This window comes from Zea mays, chromosome 2 (genome assembly GCF_902167145.1).
Source record: "Zea mays cultivar B73 chromosome 2, Zm-B73-REFERENCE-NAM-5.0, whole genome shotgun sequence".
NCBI classification, from domain to species: Eukaryota; Viridiplantae; Streptophyta; class Magnoliopsida; order Poales; family Poaceae; genus Zea; species Zea mays.
The window spans coordinates 2343568-2366117 of NC_050097.1; the positions used below are offsets into that span (position 1 = coordinate 2343568).

Consider the following 22550-nt stretch of genomic DNA (forward strand, 5'->3'; position numbering starts at 1 on the left):
CCCAAGATACTCCAGTGGGCTGCCACATTCTGCAGCATGGGAACCATATGCTCCGCGCCTGCGTCATTTTGTCTGTCTCATGGGCCGTCCGCCCCGCGCGCGCTCTTTCTTCCTCCTCGCACCACGCTGGCGCGCTGCGCGCCCCCGAACATCCTTCCCCAAAACCCCCCCACCCAAAGGCGAGGCAGGGGGAGAGCCGTGCCTGGTGTGGTGGCTCCTGACCAAAACGGAGTCCCTCGCCGCCGCCGCTTCCCGAAATCCGCCAAATCCGGAGCCAATGCCGCCGTCCCCTCCCACCCCGGCGGCACCCAAAACTATCGCCGACTTCTTCGCGCGCCCCGCCAAGCGCCTGCGCGCTGCCCCGGCCGCCTCCCTCTCCTCCAACTCCTCTCCCTCCTCGCTGTCGCCGGAGCAGCGCCGTCGCGCCGACACCAACCTGGCGCTCGCCCGCGCGCGGCGCAACCTCCGCCTCGCCGAGTCCAAAGCGCAAGGTACCCCTCTCCCTAGGGTTCCGTCCGTGCGCACAGCCGCATTCCCGTCTGCTCTTACCTACTTACGGACGCTGCCTGCTCTGGTTGCGGTGATGGATGGGTTCCAGCATCGGGGGGCGCACCGAAGCTGGAGGAGCTCCTGGTGGAGGAGACGTGGGCGGAGGCGCTTCGCGGTGAGCTGCGCAAGTCATACGCGCTCGAGCTCTGCCGCTTCGTGGCCCACGAGAGGCTCCACGGCCCGCTGCCCGTGTACCCGCCGCCGCACCTCGTGTTCCACGCGCTCAACGCCACCCCGTTCGACCGTGTCAAGGCAGTCATCATCGGTCAGGTATAGCAACGCCACGGTATTGCGATACTAGATATTAGGACACCAAATTGATTAGTTTTCCCTATGCTAGTATTTATCATTTGCAGGGATATTTGGAATCGTGAATAGATATAGATGCAGGTTTGTGGTATCTGTGGCTCTGTGCTGCATTCAGGGTTAGGCTAATTGATTCGATGATCTTTTATTTACAGTAGCCATATGTTATTTTTCTAGACTAGAATGACGTGGTCATTTTTTTTCTTGGTCTGCTTTCATTAGCATTGGCACATCAAGTGATTTCAATGTCATATTCTTTTTTTTATTTTGTATCCTTGTATCATGGATATTAAGCACCACAGTACCAGCTCTTCTTATTATGCAGTGGTAATGTGCCACAGTTTTTGTAGTGCAACACCATTTTTTTCATCTGATTATCCGATATGTAAAGAGGGTTCAGTTTTTCTGACTGCTATTCAATGTCGACGTTGTATGACTCGCAATAAACACAAACATGGATAGACCAATCGTTCGTGTTGCGAATATATAAATTACGGTTTATGTTCTTTGTGTCGTTTACTATGCAACAAGATCTGTTAGCTCCTGATAATTGATTTGAGCGTATGCTGTTTTTGTTTTTGCGTTGTTTGAAGTGACTGCATGGTTTTAGATGCCATAATGTCCGCTTATGTGGTTTGTTTCCCTGTTATGCTGGTAGCCTGATTTGTGCTAGAATTATTTTCAAAATGTGACTATTTATCTCCTCACCCTCCCATTCAGCTTTTATTGGATTACACTTTACAGTCTATGGTGCATCGGGTGTTGAATAAACCATGTGTTTTTATCTTCATACTCAAATCTACTTAGATACTTCATCTTGTTTGCAATAGGTTTGCATTTGTCATCTATGACATAAACCGTGTTTCACCTGTCAATGTTTAAAATGCATCTATTGTTCCTCAGTGCTCATATTGTAGCATGCCTGCTTTTCAGGATCCATACCATGGCCCTGGTCAGGCCATGGGGTTGTCTTTCTCAGTACCGGAGGGGATAAAAATACCTTCTAGCTTAGGTAACATTTTTAAAGAGCTCAAAAAAGACCTAGGCTGCACTGTGCCATCACATGGAAATTTGGAAAGATGGGCTGTGCAGGTAACATTATTTAATATTCAATCTTGTTGCAAAAGAGGATATATGCAATTATACATTGATATATCATGAATTATCATGGGACAACGATTAACAAGGAGAAAAGGTGTTATACTGTCACAGTGAGTATTAAATACAAAAGATCTGTTAGTATTGACTTAATATCATATATCTTGTAATGTACCAAGAACTGAACATCAATTTGTATGTTTCTAGCACAAGCTTTATGTGATACTGGCGTTATTGAATTTCCTGAGTTGGTTATTAATAGTTAAGTGAGTTGAATGCTTAGTGCATATGTATTCATTCTATTGTCTGTGAAACAGTCAGGTTATTTTTAACTGTGACTTGAAATGCCCCCCTCCCCTCTCCCTGGCACCTCAACCCCCCACAGCCTCACGCTGGCGCCTACTCCAGGTCCGGCGGACACCTCTCCCTCTTCCCCGGTGCTAGGGACCTCCTCTCCTCTGCCTGCTGGTCGCACCAGGGCCCAACGATGGAGAGATGAAGCTTCCTCCCTCTGTGGTTCCCTAAAGTACTCTGGTTGGCGTGTTTCTTATAAGGATGTGCTGCTCACCTACAAGTCTTCGGTCCTTTGCCAACATGAAAGAGATGATGGCGGCTGGGTGAAGGTGGAAGGCTGTCGAGCTCGCTGGCAACAGTCTCGCCTCTCAAAGCCTCCTCCCAGATTAGTCCCTGCTGACCTATGTGGAAGGTGTTTCAATTATTTCTCCCTCTCCCATCGTGCTGTTAAGTGTCGCTAGAGGGTGCGTTGTTTCCTGTGCCGGCTGCCTGGACACCGTGCTAACGTGTGCTCGCGCCGGCAGGCAGCTGAGCCCTAGCCGCGAGCGTCTTGGTGTGGCGCCCAATCGCCCAAGTATCTCCCACTGCGTCGCCCGTGGTCTGCAAGATGAGTCGCACCGATGATGGCGGTGCAATTTCACCGGTGCATGAACGCTTGGGTCCATGTGGTCGGGAGGTCCTGGCGGCTGGAGGGGCATCCGATGCGTTCACTCTCTCGGTTGTTGCGCTGACGGGCCCAATTCTCTGTACTCCTTCGGTCTCGGCGCACGCGCAGCTGCCCCCCACCGCGTGTGTCGGTCTGTCTCTGGAGTTGAATGCGCGTGCTTCAGCACAAACCGTTGGGCCGACCTTTGGGGGGGAGGGGTCCTTGGCGCCCACCCCCTCATCTGCCCCAATCGCTGAGGACGGAGTTAGTGCCCCCATGGACTCTGTTTCGCCGGCGACTGACAGAGTAATGGTTTCTGCCCCATTGATCTCTGAGATGCCTTTTAATGCTGCAGAGGCAAATCCCTCTGATAATGATATGATTAATGAAGGGATTCCTGATGTCAACCCCATCCCCTCGGAGCCCTGCACCTCTAATGAAGCTCTGGCACCAGTTTTGGCTTCATTGGGCAGTCAACCTGCTGATGTGCCTCCTGTGTGCTATGGGAATGTTGTCATTCAGGTTAAGGAAAGTGTTGTTCCTTCTGTGTTGGAAAAAACAAAAACCTCTACTGTCTGTTCCCAGCGACCTCAGCATGACGTGGGGAAACCTTCTTGTGATGAAGAAGCGGCCATTTCGTGTAATGATCTGGGGAAAATCACTAAGCCGGTGCAACAATTGCTGCCTATGCCAATTGACAAAAAAGAGTTCGCAAAGCACCGACATCGATGCCTCGCCGTAGTAGAAGAGTGGCTGCTGCCAATCCTTGGTCCCCAGGCCTGTCGTCTCCGAAGCTCAGAAGCGAGTTATCAGAAGTTTGGGTTTCACTGCTAATAATAAAGTTATTGATTTGAAAATGGAAGATGAATACAGCAAGCTCTTTGAAGGACACCAACACCTTAATGATTCCAACCTAGCTGCACTTGCAGCCATGGTTTTTAAAGCGGTAAGGCGAGACAAGGCATTGGACCACCGCCTGGACGCCTAGGCGGGCAAGGCGCCTAGGCGTTGGACCTCCGCCTGGACGCCTAGGCGTCGCCTATGCGACGCCTTAAGAACAGTGCTTGCAGCCATCTTTGGCTGGCAGGTAGACTTTGGTGCTGATTTCAGAGGACCAGGGCTTCTGGTGGGTTCGTAATTCTATGTCACTTGGTCGTTTTTTATTGTCCCAAATGAATACTACATCCATTCTGGTTTGGAATACCCGGGGCCTGAATAATAAGGCCAGGTGAGATTGTGTAAGGGAAACTATTTTATCCTGTAAAGCAGATATCATTTGCCTCCAAGAAATCAAGGTGTCAGATCTTTCCCCGCATCTACTGCTCTCAGTTTGTGGATCTGAATTCGATAAGTTCTTGACCCTTCCTGCGGATGGCACCCATGGTGGTATTCTTATTGCTTGGAAAGGCGCTGTTTGTCAAGCCATTTCTTCCCGTGTTGATGATTACTCGGTCTCAGTTCAGTTTGCTGGGCTGGATGGTATGGTTCACAGGGGTGTATGGCCCCCAGGAGGATGATCTGAAAATCCAGTTTCTGCATGAGCTTAAAGACATCAGGGCACTCTGTACAGGACCTTGGTTGCTTGCTGGAGATTTTAATATGATTTATCAGGTGGCTGACAAGAAAAGCTCCAATCAGTTTTCGGAGTTTTTTGGATGATACAAGTCTTAAAGAAATTCCTTTGCACGGTCACAAACATACATAGTCCAACGAAAGAGCTTCTCGTACCCTTGTGAGGCTTGACAGATTTGTTTGCTGCTCTGATTGGGAAGAATTATTCCCAGAATCCCTCTTGCAAAGTGCAGCAGCAGGGGTGTCAGATCACTGCCCCCTTACTCTTGGCCTCTGTCATGGACCTTCGGTCCATGGAGATAGCTGTCTTCTCCGGCGAGGTTATACCCCTCTGCCGCAGGCTTGGTTCTAGGGTAGCAGCCCTAGGCGCTTAAGAGGGTCATTGCAAGAGAGAGAGATTGGTTTGATAATGATCTTGCTTGATTTATTCCCTGCTGCCATGCGGCTTATAAATAGCCCTATGGCTAACCAACTTCTCCTACAAACTCTCAACTAACTCCTACTTTCTTGAACTTATCTGATGCTAACCAACTCTCCACAATTCTCTCATCTCAATCTTATTCTCTAGCTTTATCCCAGCTCATCTCAATCTTATTCTCTAGCCTTATCCCAGCCTGGTTGTTGCCTCTCGCTCCCTATTATGCCCATGACATCTCCCCCTCCCTTGATGCCCATGACAGCCTCCAAGTTCAAATTCCGAAGAAGAAACGTTTCCATTCTGAAAGTTTCTGGCCCAAATTGCCAGGGTCTTTGGAGGCAGTCAGTCAGAATTGGGATGCCCCAGTTTCCACCATTTGCTCAGTTGAGTGTATCTTTCTCAAACTTCAGAGACTGAACAAAGGGTTACAAGGATGGAGTAAGCGCAAAGTGCGCAATGTGAGGCTTCAATCGGCCATGGCCAAGGAAATTTTGCATCATCTTGGAATTGCCAGACTTTAGGGGGCTTTCGGCTGGGGAGGATTGGCTTAGGCAAAAACTGAAACAACATTGTCTCAGCCTGGCATTCCTTGAACGCACTATTGCAAGACTGCGTTCTCGCATCTTATATCTTCGGGAAGGCGATGCAAATACCTTTTTTTTCCACCAACAAGCTCGTTACCGCAAAAGGAAAAACTTCATTGGAAAACTTCAGGTTGGAGATCTCAGCCTCACGGCACAAGAAGACAAGCAACAGGCAGCTCTAGATTTCTTTGATAATCTGATTGGGACAGCAGAACAGAGATCTTACACTATGGATTTTAATACTTTAGGCATTCAACAACATGATCTCCATGATCTTGATGCCCCCTTTACTATAGAAGAGGTTTGGGCTGTTGTGAAGGAACTGCCTTTGGACAAGGCTCCTGGACCGGATGGCTTCACCGGTCGTTTTTACAAGGTCTGCTGGGACATCATAAAAAAGGACATAATGGCTGCTCTCGTTGCGGTGCATAAAGGTCATATCTCTAAATTCAAGCTCCTGTACACAACTTTTATCACCCTCCTCCTTAATAATAAAGTGGATGCACTCAAGACAGATTATAGGCCGATAAGTATTATTCAACAGTTTTGCTAAGTTAGTTGCAAAAGTCCTTGCAACAAGGTTGGCCTCACATCTGCCAAAGATTATCTCTATCAAAGTGCATTTGTCAAGGGAAGGAGCATTCATGACTACTTTTGGTCCAACAGCTGGCCAGAGACTTACATCGCAAAAAAGGGCCCCACATTCTTTTGAAGTTGGACATATCTAAGGCCTTTGATTCGATATCATGGTCCTTTTTGCTTGAACTGTTACAACACTTGGGTTTTGGTCGAACCTGGTGCAATCTAATCTGCCTTCTATTGTCCACTTCCTCCACAAGAATTGTGATTAATGGAGACCCTGGAGAATTTATTTCCCATCGTAGGGGTCTTTGGCAGGGAGATCCTTTGTCACCTATGTTGTCCATACTAGTGATGGAAGCTCTAAATGCCATATGCAAGTATGCTGAAAGGGGATAACTATTGCAGCCAATTGCCTGCCAACAGGCGAAACATCGTATTTCTTTTTATGCTGATGATGTGGTAATGTTTCTTCGGCCATCTACCCAGGATTTATCAACTGTCCTAATCACGCTGAACATTTTTGGGCATGCTTGAGGTCTGAAGGCCAATATCTTGAGAAGTTCAGTCACTCCTATTAATTGTGGAGAACAAGATTTGACCATCATGGAGGACCTTCTGCCTTGTGAGATAAAAAAAAACGTCTCCTGCAGCTATCTAGGTCTTCCCCTTTCAGTTCGTAAGCTCACCAAAATGGACTTCCTATCTCTAATTGATAAAGCTGCTAATAAACTTCCAGGCTGGAAAGCCACACTTTTGAGCAGAGCTGGTCCCTTGTTTTGGTCAAATCTGTGTTGTCTTCTATCCCTATCTACCTTATGCTTGCACTGGATCTTCCTAAATAGGTTCTCAGGGCAATTGATAAGAGAAGGAATTTCTTATGGAAAGGTCAGGGCAATGCAAATGGTGGTAACTGTCTTGTCTCTTGGGAAACTGTACAAAGACTTTTCAAGTTTGGTGGCTTGGGCATTCTCAACCTCGAAATCCTAAGTTGGGCCTTGAGGATCCAATGGTTGTGGTTACAAAAAACAGATACAGCAAGACCCTGGGCTGGCCTCCCTATCCAGGTTCACCGGAACGCAAACGCCTAGTGTCCAAAGTGTTGAGGCCGCTGTTTTTTTAGGAGGGAAATGCTTGGTGCTTGGCTGGAGCTTATGCCCTTAGGGGTCTGCACCTGCCGCATCTAACTATAGATTAGTCCCTGGTCGCCAAAAGTAGTGCTGGACTGCTGGCAGTTTTTTTCCTGGGGGCTGGCGTGTTGTTACATACTTTGTTTGTCACACGATGCCATATTTTTTACTCATATTTATTAATTAATGTAGAAAAAAACTTGTGTATGTTGCAGGGTGTTCTTATGCTCAATACCGTCCTAACTGGTATGATTATTTCCTCCATCAGAACAAAAGATCCCCTGTCCTTCTTAGTTCTTATCAAAATCTACAACCTTAACCAAACTGAGTTACTGTGAGCTGTTTTATATGGCTGCATTTATGTTGTGGTTCTACTTAAATGTGTTTCACTCTGCTCTTTTAGTTGCAACTCTATTTAGTATTATTCATTCTTGTAGCTTGATTCAGATTGTATTTCTGCTCATATGATTTAGCCTTGGAAAATTCTGAATCATCTTTTATTCTTTTTTTAGTTCATCTCTGTAGTCGTTCCTAATTGTAGGCTTAGATTTGCCTTGTCTCTGCATGGTGTTCGTTACATACCAGGGGTGTGTTGTGCGTAGGGGTGGTAATGGGCTATAAACTTTACACTGCAAATTTTAAGGATCGAATCGGATTAGGGTCGGGCCCTATTCTTATTCATTTTTGAACTAATATTTTTTAAGGGCTTTAACTTTTTGTGAAGAGGCATTTGGATCGTGATCCATTACCACCCCTAGTTGTGCGGGGGATCAAACTGCTGTCAGTTGCTCCCACACTTGGTAGCTTACCTCTGGAACAAAGGCTTGTCCCAAAAAAAATGTTCCTGTATCCACTAAAGGAACCTTAGTACCTGTTGATTTTCTGTGATCTCAAGTTATTTATTTTCTCTATAAACTTAATGTGCACTAGCAACACTCTGGATGATCCCTGCTGAAAGCATAACATATTCCAATGACAACTGTGTTATCTGTTATCTGCACATTCCTTGTAAAGTGTTTTTCTAGAGTTCCATGGGACATAACCCCTGTGCATGTGAATCAGCAGCTGGACCAGGCAGGTGCAGAGCCAGCTCACGGAGCTACCGGTGTCAGTTTTACAGGATAATAATATCAGTTCTATACATGAACATTGCATATCAAAAAATTCTCATTGATTTTGCTGAAAGTCACCGGTGTCAGCTGACACCGATGAACTGACCTAGCTCCGCCCTGGGACCATTACCAATAATATGAGTGGATTTTTAGACCAACCCAAGTTGGAGATAAAAATTACCAATATACCATGTCTGAAGCCTTATGTTACCAAAAGACCATTGGGCTGTCAGAGTGACAAGTAGTCAAAATGCAATTTTGCCAATGATAGCAGAGTAAATTTTGCTTAGCATAATGCTTATCAGAGCATAACCTTGTTCTGTTCTGTGTTGTTGACTTTTTGTCCTTGTTATATGTAGTCCCTCTAGCCTTATTCAAAACCATACTCCTATAGTCCTATCTGTTATTTCCATTCTTGGGTATTATATCTTGTGTGATAGGGAGACTAGCTTGTCTTACCAGTGAGGGAGCATCAAGCCAACTCACATGCCAAGAAAGGATGGGAGCAGTTTACGGATGAGGTCATTAAGACTATATCACAAAAGAAATCAGGATTAGTATTCCTTCTTTGGGGAAATTCTGCTCAATCTAAGACAAGGTAGAGGCTTATTTTACTTCTGGAAGACTTGAGCTCAGAGCATGACCACACATTTTTGTCCCTTTCAAACTGACCATTACGTGATTCGAGGTGCGTGTTTGTGCTATTTTGCAGATTGATTGACGAAACAAAACATCACATATTGAAATCTGCTCATCCATCAGGTCTGTCTGCAAACAGGGGTTTCTTTGGATGCAGGTTTGTTTCTTCCCTCTGAATAAACTTCCTCGAATACTGTTTTCCTCATTAGAAAAGAACTCAACCTCACCCAGTCACCCCCAAAGAAAACAAACAAAACAGATAAAAAATGTATAAGTGATGATACTTTGGTAGCAAAACTAATGAAGGTTCCTATCATGTACAGATTGAATCGATTGTTTTGTCCATGGTAATATTTATTTGATGCTAAACCGTGTGGATACCCGCAATCGTCTGGTGTCTTTCATATGAAAAAATATTGGACTCCACCAGCACTGCATGTAATGCTATTGTCGGTCCATTGCTTTTGGCTGTCATGTCATGTCTAGAATTTTGCCAAGTTGATGTTACTTTTGCCTTTTCACTTACTAGCGTTAATGGCTACTGCCGTGTGTGCATTGGCTGAGCTGAGACCTGATCCATGGAACATCGATATGATCGCCTCAGCATATCAAATCCTGTTTATGTAGGCCGAATCCAAACAAATGAGAGGTGCTAGGAGTAGCTATTGATGTGATTGTCCTTGATACATCTGTCATGTGCTACTCTGATTTCATGATTCCCAGGCACTTCTCCAAAACAAACGAGATCTTAGAGAAGCTGGGGCTGTCTGCCATCGATTGGCAGCTCTAGAAAAATCCCAAGACGACATGTGATTTCTCTGTTTGAGCTTGACAACCACCGTTGCTGTATGGAGTGGAGCAGAAGCACATGCCTCAAGGGCTATCATATTCGGTCAAGATTATGTGGCGACTAAAGTTGTTATTCATACATGGCCAATATGGATGTGAGTGCTTAACGCTTCTTTTGTGCCGTGTCTTATCCTGCTTTATTTACTTTGGCACTGTACCAGCTTGTTGCGGCCATTGTGGTTGTCGTGCGTACGTGCAACTACTTTGCTTGGCGCTAGGACACGCCCATTTGGGCTGCCTTGCTAGATCTAAGCATCTGACGTACTAGAGCTTAACCAACCACCCTATATATATGCATAAAGGGCCTGCCTCTACGGCTCTACCTTCCGCATTTGTCTACGGTTGGCTGGTGCATACGACGGACAGTAGAGCTGTGCCATTTCTTCAGTTTCTGTGTGAGACAACGAAACAGAAAAATCTGCGTGCTGGTGCTTGTAGAGTGTGACGGAGAAAGCAGCACGTCAGTTTGCATGTGCGGGTTGGAGCGGAGGGAGTGATGTGTCGGTCGGATCTCATCGGATCCCGGGGCCGGCGCCTCCCCTCTCCCTGGCCGAGTTCCGGATGAGACAAGAAGCACCACGCTCCAGGCCGGTATTCGCCATGCCGAGAAAGCGGAATCCGTCCGGACAAGGACCAAACGTCGTTGTTTGTTGCGACGGGGTCACGCGGTCGCCACAGGTGTGAACCGTGAACGCGGCGTCCGCGTGGTCACGCAGGTCTCCGCTGGAGAAAACGCCGGGACCGGACAAGGTCCAAGTCCGGGGTCTAGAAGACCGTCTCTATCTTCTTTCTACGGCACCGGAGCATTCATTAGTCGTCTCGTCTCCATGGACTTGGAAACACTCACTAACGCAGCTGTTGCGACCAGTCGGGACCAGGCAGCACGAGTCCAATCGCTGACACCCGCGATCCGGCGATAGGATTTTCCCGTCGTATCCGGTGGACCACCGCTGCCGTGCCCCGGACCCCGGCGGAGCGATCTGCGTGCGATGGTGGCGGCCAACCGGCCCCGTCCCGTCGAGTCGAGCCGATCTCGTATCCACTGGCCACGTTTCCCTCGTGAGCGTGAGGCCACCGCAGCAGACGGGACGGAACGGGGGGTGTGACAGCCACCCACTGTCTGGTCCTTTGTTTGTGCCTGCTCGTTGCTCCCGTCCAAAGGCAGCTAATAAACACGATGTGCAGATGTACTGCTACGAATATATAGTATTTCGTGAAGCGCGTGCTTAATCCATGCTAACCTTTTGTTTTTTTGGTACCATTTAACAGTTAGGAAATACATGAGCTTAACTGAAACACCTTTGTTTTCTGCTGGTAGAGAGGAAATAGAAGACTGACTAGAGATGGCAACGGGTACAAACCCACCGGGTTTTGCTATCCTAAAACTGTACCCGTGAAAAATATTTACACTCATTAAAAAACCCGTATCTATGACGGGTTTGAAATTTTGCACAAACCCGTACCCATCGGGTTTACGGGTACCCACGGGTTACCCGCGGGTTTTTATCTCCAATATGCTTTTTCTTTTTATAATAAATAAGTATCGTAATGATTAATGAGATCATGGTCCAAAATTTATGTAATGAACAACGAGTTCATGATTTAGTATAAAAAATATTAATAGAAAGAAATAAATACAAATAATAAGTAGTATAATCAAGTTACCTTGCACTAAGTTATACATCCACCACATATATAACGCTAGTAATAACTATAATAGCAAGCAAGCAACACTATCAACAACTACTTATACATTCATTATTTGATAAAAATTAGGGAGTAGATAAGTAGATAACAAGTTTGTTGTTCGTTTATAAAATAAAATGACAATATGCACTAGGTTTGGTCGGGTTTAAAAAACTCACGGGTTAATGGGTTTGGGTACTATAAGAACAAACCCGTACCCATTAACCCGTCGGGTATACATTTATGCCCATTAACAAGCCCATGGGAATAAAAATTGACCTAAACCCGTACCCTAATGGGGTAAAAACCCATCGGGTTTTGGGTACCCATTGCCATCTCTAAGACTATGGATGAATCTTTGGTTCATCTCCACGGTAGCAGCGCGCCCAACGCGAGGCCACCACTGTTATATCTCGTATAAAGAATTCACATGATTTTCGTGAGACAAACACCGATCGGGTTCATCAATCACGCGGATCCCCTCGCGATTCCAGCCCGGGCAGGCAGCAGGAAACATCCGCTGCAGGCCAGTACCGTACCCTTGTGCAGAATCTGCCTCCACTCCAGGTAAGCAAATCAACAAATCTTCCAAGAGATCCGTCAGCTGTCTTTACTACAGTAGTATGTCAGTATCATATATCCTTCCGGAATACCCCCCTTGGACTTTTCGTTTCGCCTCTCTACTAGTAATTTATATTTGTAATATATAATAATAATAAATCGATTTGCAATTACACCACCGTACTAGTCGCATTACACAACAACAGCTGACCTAAGAGGAATAACAATCTCTGGTCCGATTGGATTCGCACAACCTACTACACTGACATCCTCGGCAGCAGGATCATATGAGGTCACTGGATGAAATGGTCATGGAGAGGAAGGAGATCGTGCATGACATTGACACCTGATGTTATTAAGAGGAATGGAGAAAAGAACAGCCAACGCTGTGCTCCATCCCCCCCGTTCCGAACAACTTGTTGAGATCCCTAAAGCTAAAAAGTCTCCCCCCAAATGTTAGCTCCTTGTTTGAAGATCTATGTCCAAGCAGGAGAGAAAGAAAGAAAGAAGAGGAATCTTTTTTTTTTTGGTTGAGGATCCTAGCTCCTAACATAGCACCACACGCAGTCACCGGATCCGGCTGCAGAGGCGGGAGACGTCGGCGGGGCGGACGGGCTTGAGGAGGAAGCCCTCGGCGCCCTCCTCCAGGCAGCGGGTGATACGGGTGGACACGTTCTCCGATGACATGATGACGACGGGGATGCCTCTGAGCGCCGCCGACTCCTTGACGCGTTTGAGCAGCTCGTACCCAGTCATCCCGGGCATCCAGTAGTCGGTGATGATCATGCTGACGTCGGGGAGCAGGCCTAGCGCGAGCAGCTCCAGCGCGCGCGTCGCTGACTCCACGGCGGTCACCTTGTACCTGGAGCCACGCAGGATCCTGGCGATCACGGCACGGTCCACAGAGCTGTCGTCCACCGCTAGGACGTGCTTCTCCAGCTCCGACGCGTCCACGGACACCACCGTCTTCCTGTTGTCGCCGGCGGCCTTGGGCGAGGACGGCGCCACAGATGCTGGAGCGGCGGCTGCAGCGGCCATTGACACAGGTCCGGGTGCTGCGAACAGACAGTCAGGTGGTGCGGGTGCTGAAAACAGACAGTCAGGCTGCAGCGAGGAGGCGGAGGCGCGGCGGGCGTGTATATATACGCAGGTGTGGAAAGAAGAAGAAGGCCAGAAGGGGGGAAGACTCGGCACGGCACGGCAGGGCCGGATAGCGAGGAAAATCCTGCGAGATCTGAGAGGGGATCCGCGCGGACGAGATCTGCCTCGCCTCTCGCTGTCCACGCCTGTCAGGTGTTGGCGTCTCGGGATTCTGCCGAGATCTGCGTGCATGGGCCACGGATCCTCTCTCTGACTGTGTCTGTGTGTGTGTTGGTGCCGCTTCGCTTTTGCATGCTGACGACGAGCGGCCCTTTCTAGGTGGTGCGCCGTTTCGCAAAAATCTCCCTCGGATTTTCCAAAACATTTCTGCTTCTTCTTCTTCTTTCTACTTTCTATTCAAAAAAGCACTAGTAGGATTTGTAGCGATCGGGACACCAGATTGCCCTACCCGCCCTCGTTGATCTCCATGGATCTCGTCTCGTCGTCCGGGGCACGCACAGCGGCTGTGTTGTTGCCAAAGCCAGGTCACTTGCCCCTTCACGACAGGGACGCGGTGGACCACGCATGGCATTTGCTTTACCCGCGCCACCCATGCGATGCGAACCTTCCATTTACTTACGCAGGTCGCGCGCTGGAATCTCTCCCGACACCCTGTCGTATCCCTTCCGTGCTGCAGGCGGTCGGCGATAGCCAGGCCAGCCGGCACTGCCACTGCCACCGATCGACCTCGCTCCGTAGCGAGATCTCCACCCGCCGGTGTCCACGACACAGTGGGGCTTGGCAGTGAATTGGCGGAGATCCGCATCCGCTGGCAGCATCGTATCCTCGCTCGACTGGACGAATGAGGAATGAAATGACAAGCCGATTTTGATTTTGGAGATCGCCAGGATCGGTTGCGTCAGACGGTACAGTCGCGTCCAACAGTCTCGCTGTACCCACACGCGGCCACAACACGGAGCTGACAGCTGAGCGACGTGGTCAACGCTCGTAAATAAATAGGTTCACCGGATTTTGTTTTAATTTCTTTTTTTCCCCTTTGTTCCGTCTCGTCTCGTGTATCCATCCCTCGCTCCTCTACTCCCATGTCATCGATCCACTATCCATCTCACAGTTACTATCTACTCGGACCTCTTCATAGACCATAGGGGTCCCTCACACTATAAGGCACCTATAAATCCCCATGGACCAGCCCTCACGCATAAGAACACATGTCTCTACAAGTCCCTAGGAAGCTGAGGAGGTGCTCTCAGTGCATTTTTCAGAAGACACTATAGATACCATACATATGCATCGAAGATTAGACAGGCCCACATATGCTGCACAAAATCATCCAAACATAGTCCAAGTGTGTTGTGCATTGGACATAGCACACCAAATGTGTTTGGTGCAGCACCGCGTGGTGGCGCACCGGATATGGCACTCAAAAAAAAAAACACGTCGAACACGTGTTTTGGCTATATTGTGCACCACACGTGTCTAGTGTGGCATCGGATGCCACACCGAACAGGGGGACTCAGAGAGCATGTATCTTGTACACTTCTGCCCAACTTGTGATAGACGTGTCTCATGATGTGTTTGGTGAAAGCATCAGTACCTCGGCGAGGTAATGACTAGTTTATAGTTGGGAATTATAGTCGATGGAAAGGTACCATACGTTTGTAGTGCAGGAGCTGGCAATATACTCGTAAATAAATAGGTTCATCAGATTTTGTTTTAATTTCTTCTTTCCCCCTTCGTTCTGTCTACTGTGTGTATCTGTCGGTACCCTAAATCAGGGGTACCCTCTTCTACAGAATGAAGACGTTGCACCCATGCGACGTCTCCTAGCCACACGGGGGACGGCGCCTGACCCCACCGTATGGGCAGGCCAAAGGGCGCCACGTGGCAAGAAAATACGACACATTCCAGTAGGTCCGGACCCCTATACATATTAGTCTGGAGCCTCCGGATAGGTCCGAACCTCAGCAGGGTCCCGGAACAAGGAGGACCCTGGTATGAGCAGGGGTCCGGTGCTGACACGTGTCCGGGCCTTGCCCTCCACTTCCCGTTCAAGCGGAGACTCGTCGCTTGTGGCCCATGACATAAGCTATCGGGCCGAACCTGACGTGAAGTCATGCATCCCCTGTATTTATTGGGGAAACGACGCGCCGCCTGCCACTGCTCTGACGGGCGACGCGCCCTCTCAGCATTTAATGCGTCCCGTCCCATCCACTGGCAGGCGGTGCGCCTGCTAGGTCTGCTGGCAAACAGTGCGCCTGTGCCGAGTGGTGCGCTTGACTCATCCTCCCTTCTACAAGAAGCTTCCCCTGCACACTGAGGATACGCAGATCTCGGGTGTCAGGACATAAGAAGATTGTCTCGGCAACAGACATTAGTAGGCTCCAAGCACTATATTCCTTATGTCCCTGGGCCCACATGTCGGGGCCCAGTCCCTTTGTGCATGCCCCCCTTCAGCTATAAAAGGGGAGGCATGCGACGTTACACACACACGCAATCTTAGGACACACCTTAGACTCGCAAGCTCACAAGCAATACATCTCACAGTGGAGTAGGGTATTACGCTCTAGCGGCCCGAACCACTCTAAATCCTTGTGTGTTCTTGAGTTCTTCCCATTCATTCTAACGATCAAGCAAAACGCCTAAGCCCCTCCTTATCTCAGGATTTAGGGCGGGTGCACTCCGCCACCCAGCCAGAGATTTACTCTCCGACACTATCCATCCCTCTCTCCTCTAATCCCATTTTATCTATCCACTATCCATCTCACACTTACTATCTACCACCCTCTCGGGTCTCTTCACAGACCATAGAGGTCCCTCATAGTGTGCACCAGACGTGCTTCGATTCTATTGTGCATTGGAACGGGACAGGGCTCAGAGAGCATGTATCTTGTACACTTCGAGGCAATGTGTGACAGACGTATCTCATGATGTGTTTGGTGAAAGCATCAGATACCTCAGAGAGGTAATAACTAGTTTCTAGTTGTTCGAATTATAGCTGACGAAAAGGTACCATACGTCTCTAGCGCAGGAGCTGTCGGTACGTCGAAAATGTTTGATGGTCCTCATTTTAGCCCATCATGAGGTAGCCATTCAAATTTAATGTGAGGTTCTAAATATACCTCGTGGTTGGCATCCCTTCACTCACTACACTATAGAACACCTTTTAGTACTAGAGAAGCACACTCTACTCGCTTATATATCGTGATTCATCATTTAAGTGAGATTAAAGTGTTGCAGTGCATCGCATGTAGTTATTGCATCTTGTGCCACTAGCTGACTGGATTGGGCTAGTTCTGGTTTTGTTACTCTTGGTGGATGTCAATTTGTCATTGCATGTACGACTATTGGAGGTTGTCACCAACTTTGATCACACATTATGAGGGGATCTTGTGGTCATTCCCCGCAGGAGATTTGCAAAGAGCAAATCTTGTAAAATCATGGGTTGTTAAAGCAATTATCTAGTGTGGTTCTTATGATGCCCCAATCCTAGGTTCATAGTGTGATGACAATTGAACATAACAAGGACGTAGGTTGTTAGTGAGCAGCCAAATCTCAAGAATATATCTTATGTCATTTGTTGCCCCCATATGATTCGCGCTATATACTTGTTGTTGCAATCACTTTTAGCTTTATGTTGTACAATATTTCTTCAAATAGCATTGTGTAAGCTGTACCTAGTTTTTTTTTAATTCATATTACTTGGTAATAAGTAGTTTCTCTTGTTCAACATAAACTAAAGACCAAACTAGTATAATTGTTTAATGGTTTGCATATAGCAAACTATAGCTAGAGCAAGTATAGGCTTATGTGCTATCCTATATCGTAATCAACTATGCTCTAGTGATTTTTATGTGTGTGTAGGATAATTTTATAGACTATTTATCTCACTGTAGCTATCTAGGTCCTATCAAGTGAAGTCAACGAATATGCTGCAGTGTTATACTCTATTGCCCCACGCTATAGCATCATTGGATGGCTGGAACGTTAGCCATAGTGTTATGTGCTCTGCTTGTAGGCTCTGGCAACAGCCATGTCCTTTGCACGCTCGAATAGAAATGATAAATTATATGATTGTTGGTTTAGAGTTGAAATATAGAGTGTATTTGAGTACAGATGATTGTAGTATAGGGTAAATAATTTTGCTGACAAGAATAGAATGAATATTTTTTTAGAGTAAAAATTTAGAGTTGTTATGAGTGGTGACAGCCTCAGGCCAGCACGGATGCAAAACGGTGGCAAACGACGGCAACCGTAAATCAATCTCGAAAAAGAAGAGTAGCAATGTAGCATGCCCTGGACCGAGCCCGAGAAGCGGTCGTCGCCCTTTGCGACTATTCCGTGTGGCGTTGGGTCGTCGCCCGAAGCCGATCGGCTGGCGTCAACCACGTATCCCAGCGGATTCGATATTGGGCTTCCCGGCAGACCCGACCCGACCCGGCGACCCCGTTGTTGAAATCCGGAGGTTTCCCCAACCACCGCCGTGTGTGGTGCAGACGTCAAACCTGCATTGACCGGCCTGACCCCCCCTACACCAGGACACGCCACTCTAGCCTATGTCAGGTGGTTTTTTTTTTGCAAAATTTATTTGAGGTGACCAGACACACCTCGGCCCATACATAATTTATGTGACGGCCCACTCCCAATTATGCATTATTTAGCCCGTAGATATGTGGAGGCCACGAAAGACAGATTGCGAACTTATGGGCCTCATGGCTCGAAGCCTAAGCTTTGATTGCCTGGGCTGCAAAGGCCCACGCTCTCTCTCTTTCTCCGCGGCATAACACTAACAGCATGGTATATTTATGTGGTATATATAATGCAATGCATGAGCAGTCGCAGTAGCAGTAGGCGTATGTATACATAGGCGGATATAGACGGCAACCGGCAGGAATTATTGCGAGGAGCATCAGAATCAGATCTCCCCCCCATCCCCCTTGGAGTCAACAAGATCTCCGGCTTTGCGTGGAGTGGAGCCCCGGAAAAAGCAGTTTCTCAAAACTACAAAAGGAGAAGCCAAGAACTATTACCGACGTTGTAGCGCAGTAGTATATGTGGAGTCGACGTTGTAGCAACTCGACGGGAGGATGTGGCCACGGCCCACGGGGCTGCCACGCACCAAGCAGAAGCGAACAAGCTGCTGCTGCATGCGCTTCTGCAAGCAAAGCAGGAGCAAGTACTGTGGTCCGCCTGTCCGACTCTGTCTGTGCGTGTGTGTCACTGTCTGTCTGTCTGTCAGAGTGGGTCGTGTTCGTGTATCACTCAGGCCGGACTGGACGGGTGTCGCCCGGATGGCACGAGAGGTCCGGGGTCCTCCCCACAGCCACAGCTCCAGGCCTCGTCGGAACAGAAAAAAAAAAGGCGCGCATGCGGGCTCCAATGATTGACGCCGCGGGTGCCAGCCAATGGGAACTTCTCGCTCTCCGCCGTTCGCCACCTGCAGGTTGCCTGCAGACTCGCGGTGCGGTGCAGCCTTTTTTTTTTTTTTTTTACTTTACCCCAACCGGTGGTGAAGACGACGACGAGCTAGAGGAGAAGCCGAGAAGGCAGTCAACCTTAAAACTGGACGGGGCGGAAGAGGTGATTGATGAGACTATAATTTATTCGTTCGTTCGTTTGTTAGTTAACTAAAGAATTGATGATGCTGCCCTTTACCTTCATCGCCTCCGCCTGCACTGCGTGCTTGTCTCATCATTAGGCTGGTGTGGTGTGGTGGGTCCCTGCTCCTCTCCGGTCGTCGGTCCCTTGTTTTTGGGCGCCCGGATATTTAAACCATGTTTAGATATCAAGCTGCTAGCTAACAACGCTTAGACTCTATATATTTAGAATCTCTAGAGTTAATAGTTAGTTGTCAAAATTGGTTGTAGGGGATTTCAAACCCTTCTAATTAACCCGCAGCTAAAAATCAAAATCAGTTCGTTAGCTATTTGTTACTCCCTTCGTCCTAGTATATAAGGCATAACCATCTCTGGATCAAAAAGACCAAAAAAAAATACATTTAATTCTCTCTATACAACTGTATTGATGTACGTGTGCATAGAGAGAGCACGTCTTATATTGTGCGACAAGAGCAAAAATAGTTACGACTTATATTCTAGAACGGAGGAGTATCTCGCTAACTATTAGTTCTAGTGGACCTAGACATGATTACTTCACGGCCGCTTTATGGCGTTTGTTGGCCGCTTTTACACTTGTTAATTAGCTCTCTGCTTTTTTTTTTGTCTAATTGTTGGCTCTGGCGGCCGATCCGCATGCGGGGCCCGGGGGAGGGGCACTAATAATGGATTAGGTGATGGAGTCCCGTCGCTTTTTCCCCTTTTCCTCTTGATGTGTCCCATCGGTCCAGCTGGTCTCCCTCCCAGTCGTCGTGGCATGGCAGGCATCCATGGGCATCGCGCCCCGGCCTCCATTGCTCGACAGAACAGTACCATGCATCAGTTGGATGCTGGTCCGACTAGGTCGGATCAGGATACTAGTTTTTGTTAGTTACAGTAAGGGTTTTGTTTTGCAGTGCAGGTGGTCCTGGCCGCTTCTTCGTCGGATCACGTACATACAAACGACCAGCTGTTCTGTTAACAAAGCATGCAGAACAGCTCGAACGTTAATCTTTAGCGTAAACAAAGCAACGACTACCCACTTGGTTGAATAGTCATTGGAAAATTCTTAGCTTCCCTCTCTCTGTGGACCAGACGACCACTCCATGAATCTGTACTGTATTGGCAGACTGCCAGGAGTACGTACTTCCTCCGTTTCGTTTTAATTGTCGATGGATAATGCAAAATTTAACTATCCAACAACTAGTGCTGGGAATATGGGCCGGGCTTTTCAGGCCAGTACGAGCACAGCCTGAAAATAGGAGCCCAAAGCACAGCCCGACACGAAATAATATGGGTCGGGCTAGCACGACCCGAATGCGAGCTTAGGTCGGGCCTCAATTTTCGACCCGTTGGGCCCCCGACACGGCACGCATAGATGGGCCGGGCTTGGGCCGGCACGGCCCAATTAAGACCAATATGTTTAATTTCTTTAATTTAGTAAGATATATACCTTATATTGTTGTTATATTTGGAGTTTACGTGGTCAAATGATGCTAGAGTTGTTTATAATATCTTTAATTTAATAAGCTGTGAACTTTATATGGTTGTAATATTTTGATTTTATGTGGTCAAATATACGGGCCGGGCTTGGGCCGACACGGCCCAAAGAAGGCACGACGTGGTTTAGGGCCGGGCTGGGCCACTGTTTTTACACTTCGGGCTGGCACGGCACGACCCAAAAATCTTTGGGGCTTTGCTGGCCCGAACCCGTTTAGCACGAAGCACGATGGGCTTGGATCGGGCTGGCCCGACCCGGCCCAATTCCCAGCACTACCAACGACAACTAAAAAGAAACGGATGCTCGACAGCACGTACGCATGCATGCTTATCTGAAACTAGCCAACAGACTACACCGTGTGTTAGTTGTCAAATGTGTCAGAGTGTCAGTCGTTAGCTAGCTTGTTAATTAGCCCCTGTTGTGTTGGGACAACGTACTTGTCGGGAAGAAACGGCTGCAACTCAAGTGTGCTGTGTGCTTCGTCCTCCCATCTCGATGCACGAGGTCGCGGCACCTACCGTCGCTCATCAGTTCTCGCCTTGTTTTCATGTCGTGGGCTATGCTGTTTATGTTTATTTCCCTGCTGTTGGTGCTAGCGTACATAGCAGCAGATGTACCGTCACTTCATTAGCTTTGATCTACGTACTGTGTGTACATGCTGGGGAGAATAATCTGAGTCGCCGCCACATCTCTTTCTAGGACTGCGGACACACGCACATGACATCACCGCTATTTCTATCACTGCTCGTGGTGCTATAGCACACCAACGTCATGGCATTTCATTTCCTCATTTGTGGATACCGTTGTCACGGTGTTGTTCAACAACGAACTTAAGAATCATTGGTGAACGCACGCGATTGTGTATGGCTACTTCCATTATTATATTGGTGCACTCTTCTTTCATTATGTTGTGTGTCTAGTGACGAAAACGATCCACAATTCTCTATTTAATTTGTATGCTATCTTAGTCAAACAAGGTAGATATGTTGTGTACAGAAAATGTATTGTTTTTATATTAATTAATAATGAGGTATGTTTATTATAAAGATATTAGAGATATAACTACTGCTATTTTTATAAATTCAGAAGAAACTAATCTTGAAAGAAAATCTGGACCGCTTTAAATCTTGGATTACGCAGTGTTCTTTCCGACAGGCAATGAGACAAAGTACATGTGTCTTGAGCTTTCAGAGCGACTGATCACTGATGTGCCATGGAAAAGTGACGTGATGCGGTGTCGAATGTGTTCTTGTTGCATGTCTACGGATGGCTTTTGCGAGATCGACAGGTGGGTGGTGGCGCAGCGGCAGCGCAGATGACACCATGCAGCCAGAACCCGCAAGCTAGGTCAAGAGGCGAAGGGCACCGGCATGTGTTTGCGCGGCTCAGCTAGGGTCACCCTCGTGTTCTGTTGCTTGTCTCTCGTCATCATCGCCTGGGTTTTCGTCTTGCCGGTGCAAACTTTTGCAAGCATGACAGCATGTAGAGAAAAGGTTTTTATTCTAACGTCTCTTCAAATAGAATTTAAGAAGTGGTTTTTTTTTAAAAAAAAGGAATTAAGAAGCGAGTTCAAAAAAAACATGATAGAATTTAAGAAGTGTTTTTTTAAGAATCAAGAAGCGAATTCAAAAAAAATACAGATTCTCTTATAGATACCGTTTCAGAGGTCTTCGATTGATTTTTTTTTCCTTCTCTCGAATAAAACATATACTGTGATATTATTTCCGTCCTCGAATATTTATCGTTCGCTAATTTATTTTTAAACTAAAACATGATAAATAAAAAATAATATATGGAGTATTATTTTATACCGGAATATCGTTCTGGACTTCAGTAAAAGTGTAGATGATATCTATGTACGACGCTTGTAAAATAGTATTATAAAACATAGTTACACATTTAATTGTACATCTGTCACAGAGCGTATGTAAAGGTGAAGACGTGACCGTAATATCTTATACCACATTTATTGTAATACATGGGTTCACATGTAGTCATCCTTTTTCAAGGTGACTGCAACATACTGGCTACTTAAGGTGATTGGTAGCCATTTGTAGCCCCATGTGCTTTAATTTGCAATATTTCATGGTATACCCCACGCATGCGTGGCTTAGATATGACAATGTGTATCACGACCCGATAATTGATGATTATTTTCTCTATTAGAGTATGTATATGGGCTAAACATTATATCCATGACTTTTTTATCGAGTAAAAATCGTCACCTAAAGGGTAAACGGGTATCAGAACGTTACTTCCTCGCGCCATACCCGTTAACCCATGGGTATAAAATACTCAATATAAACTTGGCCCAAAAGCATGATCTTAGCTTCA

The 22550-nt window shown here is 47.2% G+C and overlaps 2 protein-coding genes across 2 annotated transcripts; one reads left to right on the top strand and one right to left on the bottom strand.

Moving 5' to 3' along the window:
* The first annotated feature begins 153 nt into the window (after positions 1 to 153).
* Positions 154 to 10106, top strand: LOC100284406 (uracil-DNA glycosylase). Its single transcript, NM_001157301.2, has 7 exons — positions 154 to 491; positions 599 to 819; positions 1789 to 1947; positions 7392 to 7422; positions 8751 to 8886; positions 9001 to 9084; positions 9651 to 10106. Exons 1-7 carry the CDS (start codon positions 278 to 280, stop codon positions 9715 to 9717), a joined length of 912 nt encoding a protein of 303 aa, NP_001150773.2. The 5' UTR covers positions 154 to 277; the 3' UTR covers positions 9718 to 10106.
* A 2245-nt stretch (positions 10107 to 12351) lies between these two features.
* Positions 12352 to 13119, bottom strand: LOC541613 (cytokinin response regulator 1). The gene has a single exon (NM_001153930.1). The coding sequence runs from the start codon at positions 13059 to 13061 to the stop codon at positions 12591 to 12593; it is 471 nt and encodes a 156-aa protein (NP_001147402.1). The 5' UTR covers positions 13062 to 13119; the 3' UTR covers positions 12352 to 12590.
* Positions 13120 to 22550: the final 9431 nt, after the last annotated feature.

What these genes read in the sequence shown, in the direction of transcription:
- LOC541613 (NM_001153930.1), bottom strand. Translation starts at nt 13,061, where the DNA reads ATGGCCGCTGCAGCCGCCGCTCCAGCATCTGTGGCGCCGTCCTCGCCC.
- LOC100284406 (NM_001157301.2), top strand. Translation starts at nt 278, where the DNA reads ATGCCGCCGTCCCCTCCCACCCCGGCGGCACCCAAAACTATCGCCGAC. An exon ending in AGGCAGTCATCATCGGTCAG is followed by an intron (nt 820 to 1,788) that starts GTATAGCAACGC and finishes CCTGCTTTTCAG; the next exon opens with GATCCATACCATGGCCCTGG. An exon ending in TCTGCTCAATCTAAGACAAG is followed by an intron (nt 8,887 to 9,000) that starts GTAGAGGCTTAT and finishes GCTATTTTGCAG; the next exon opens with ATTGATTGACGAAACAAAAC.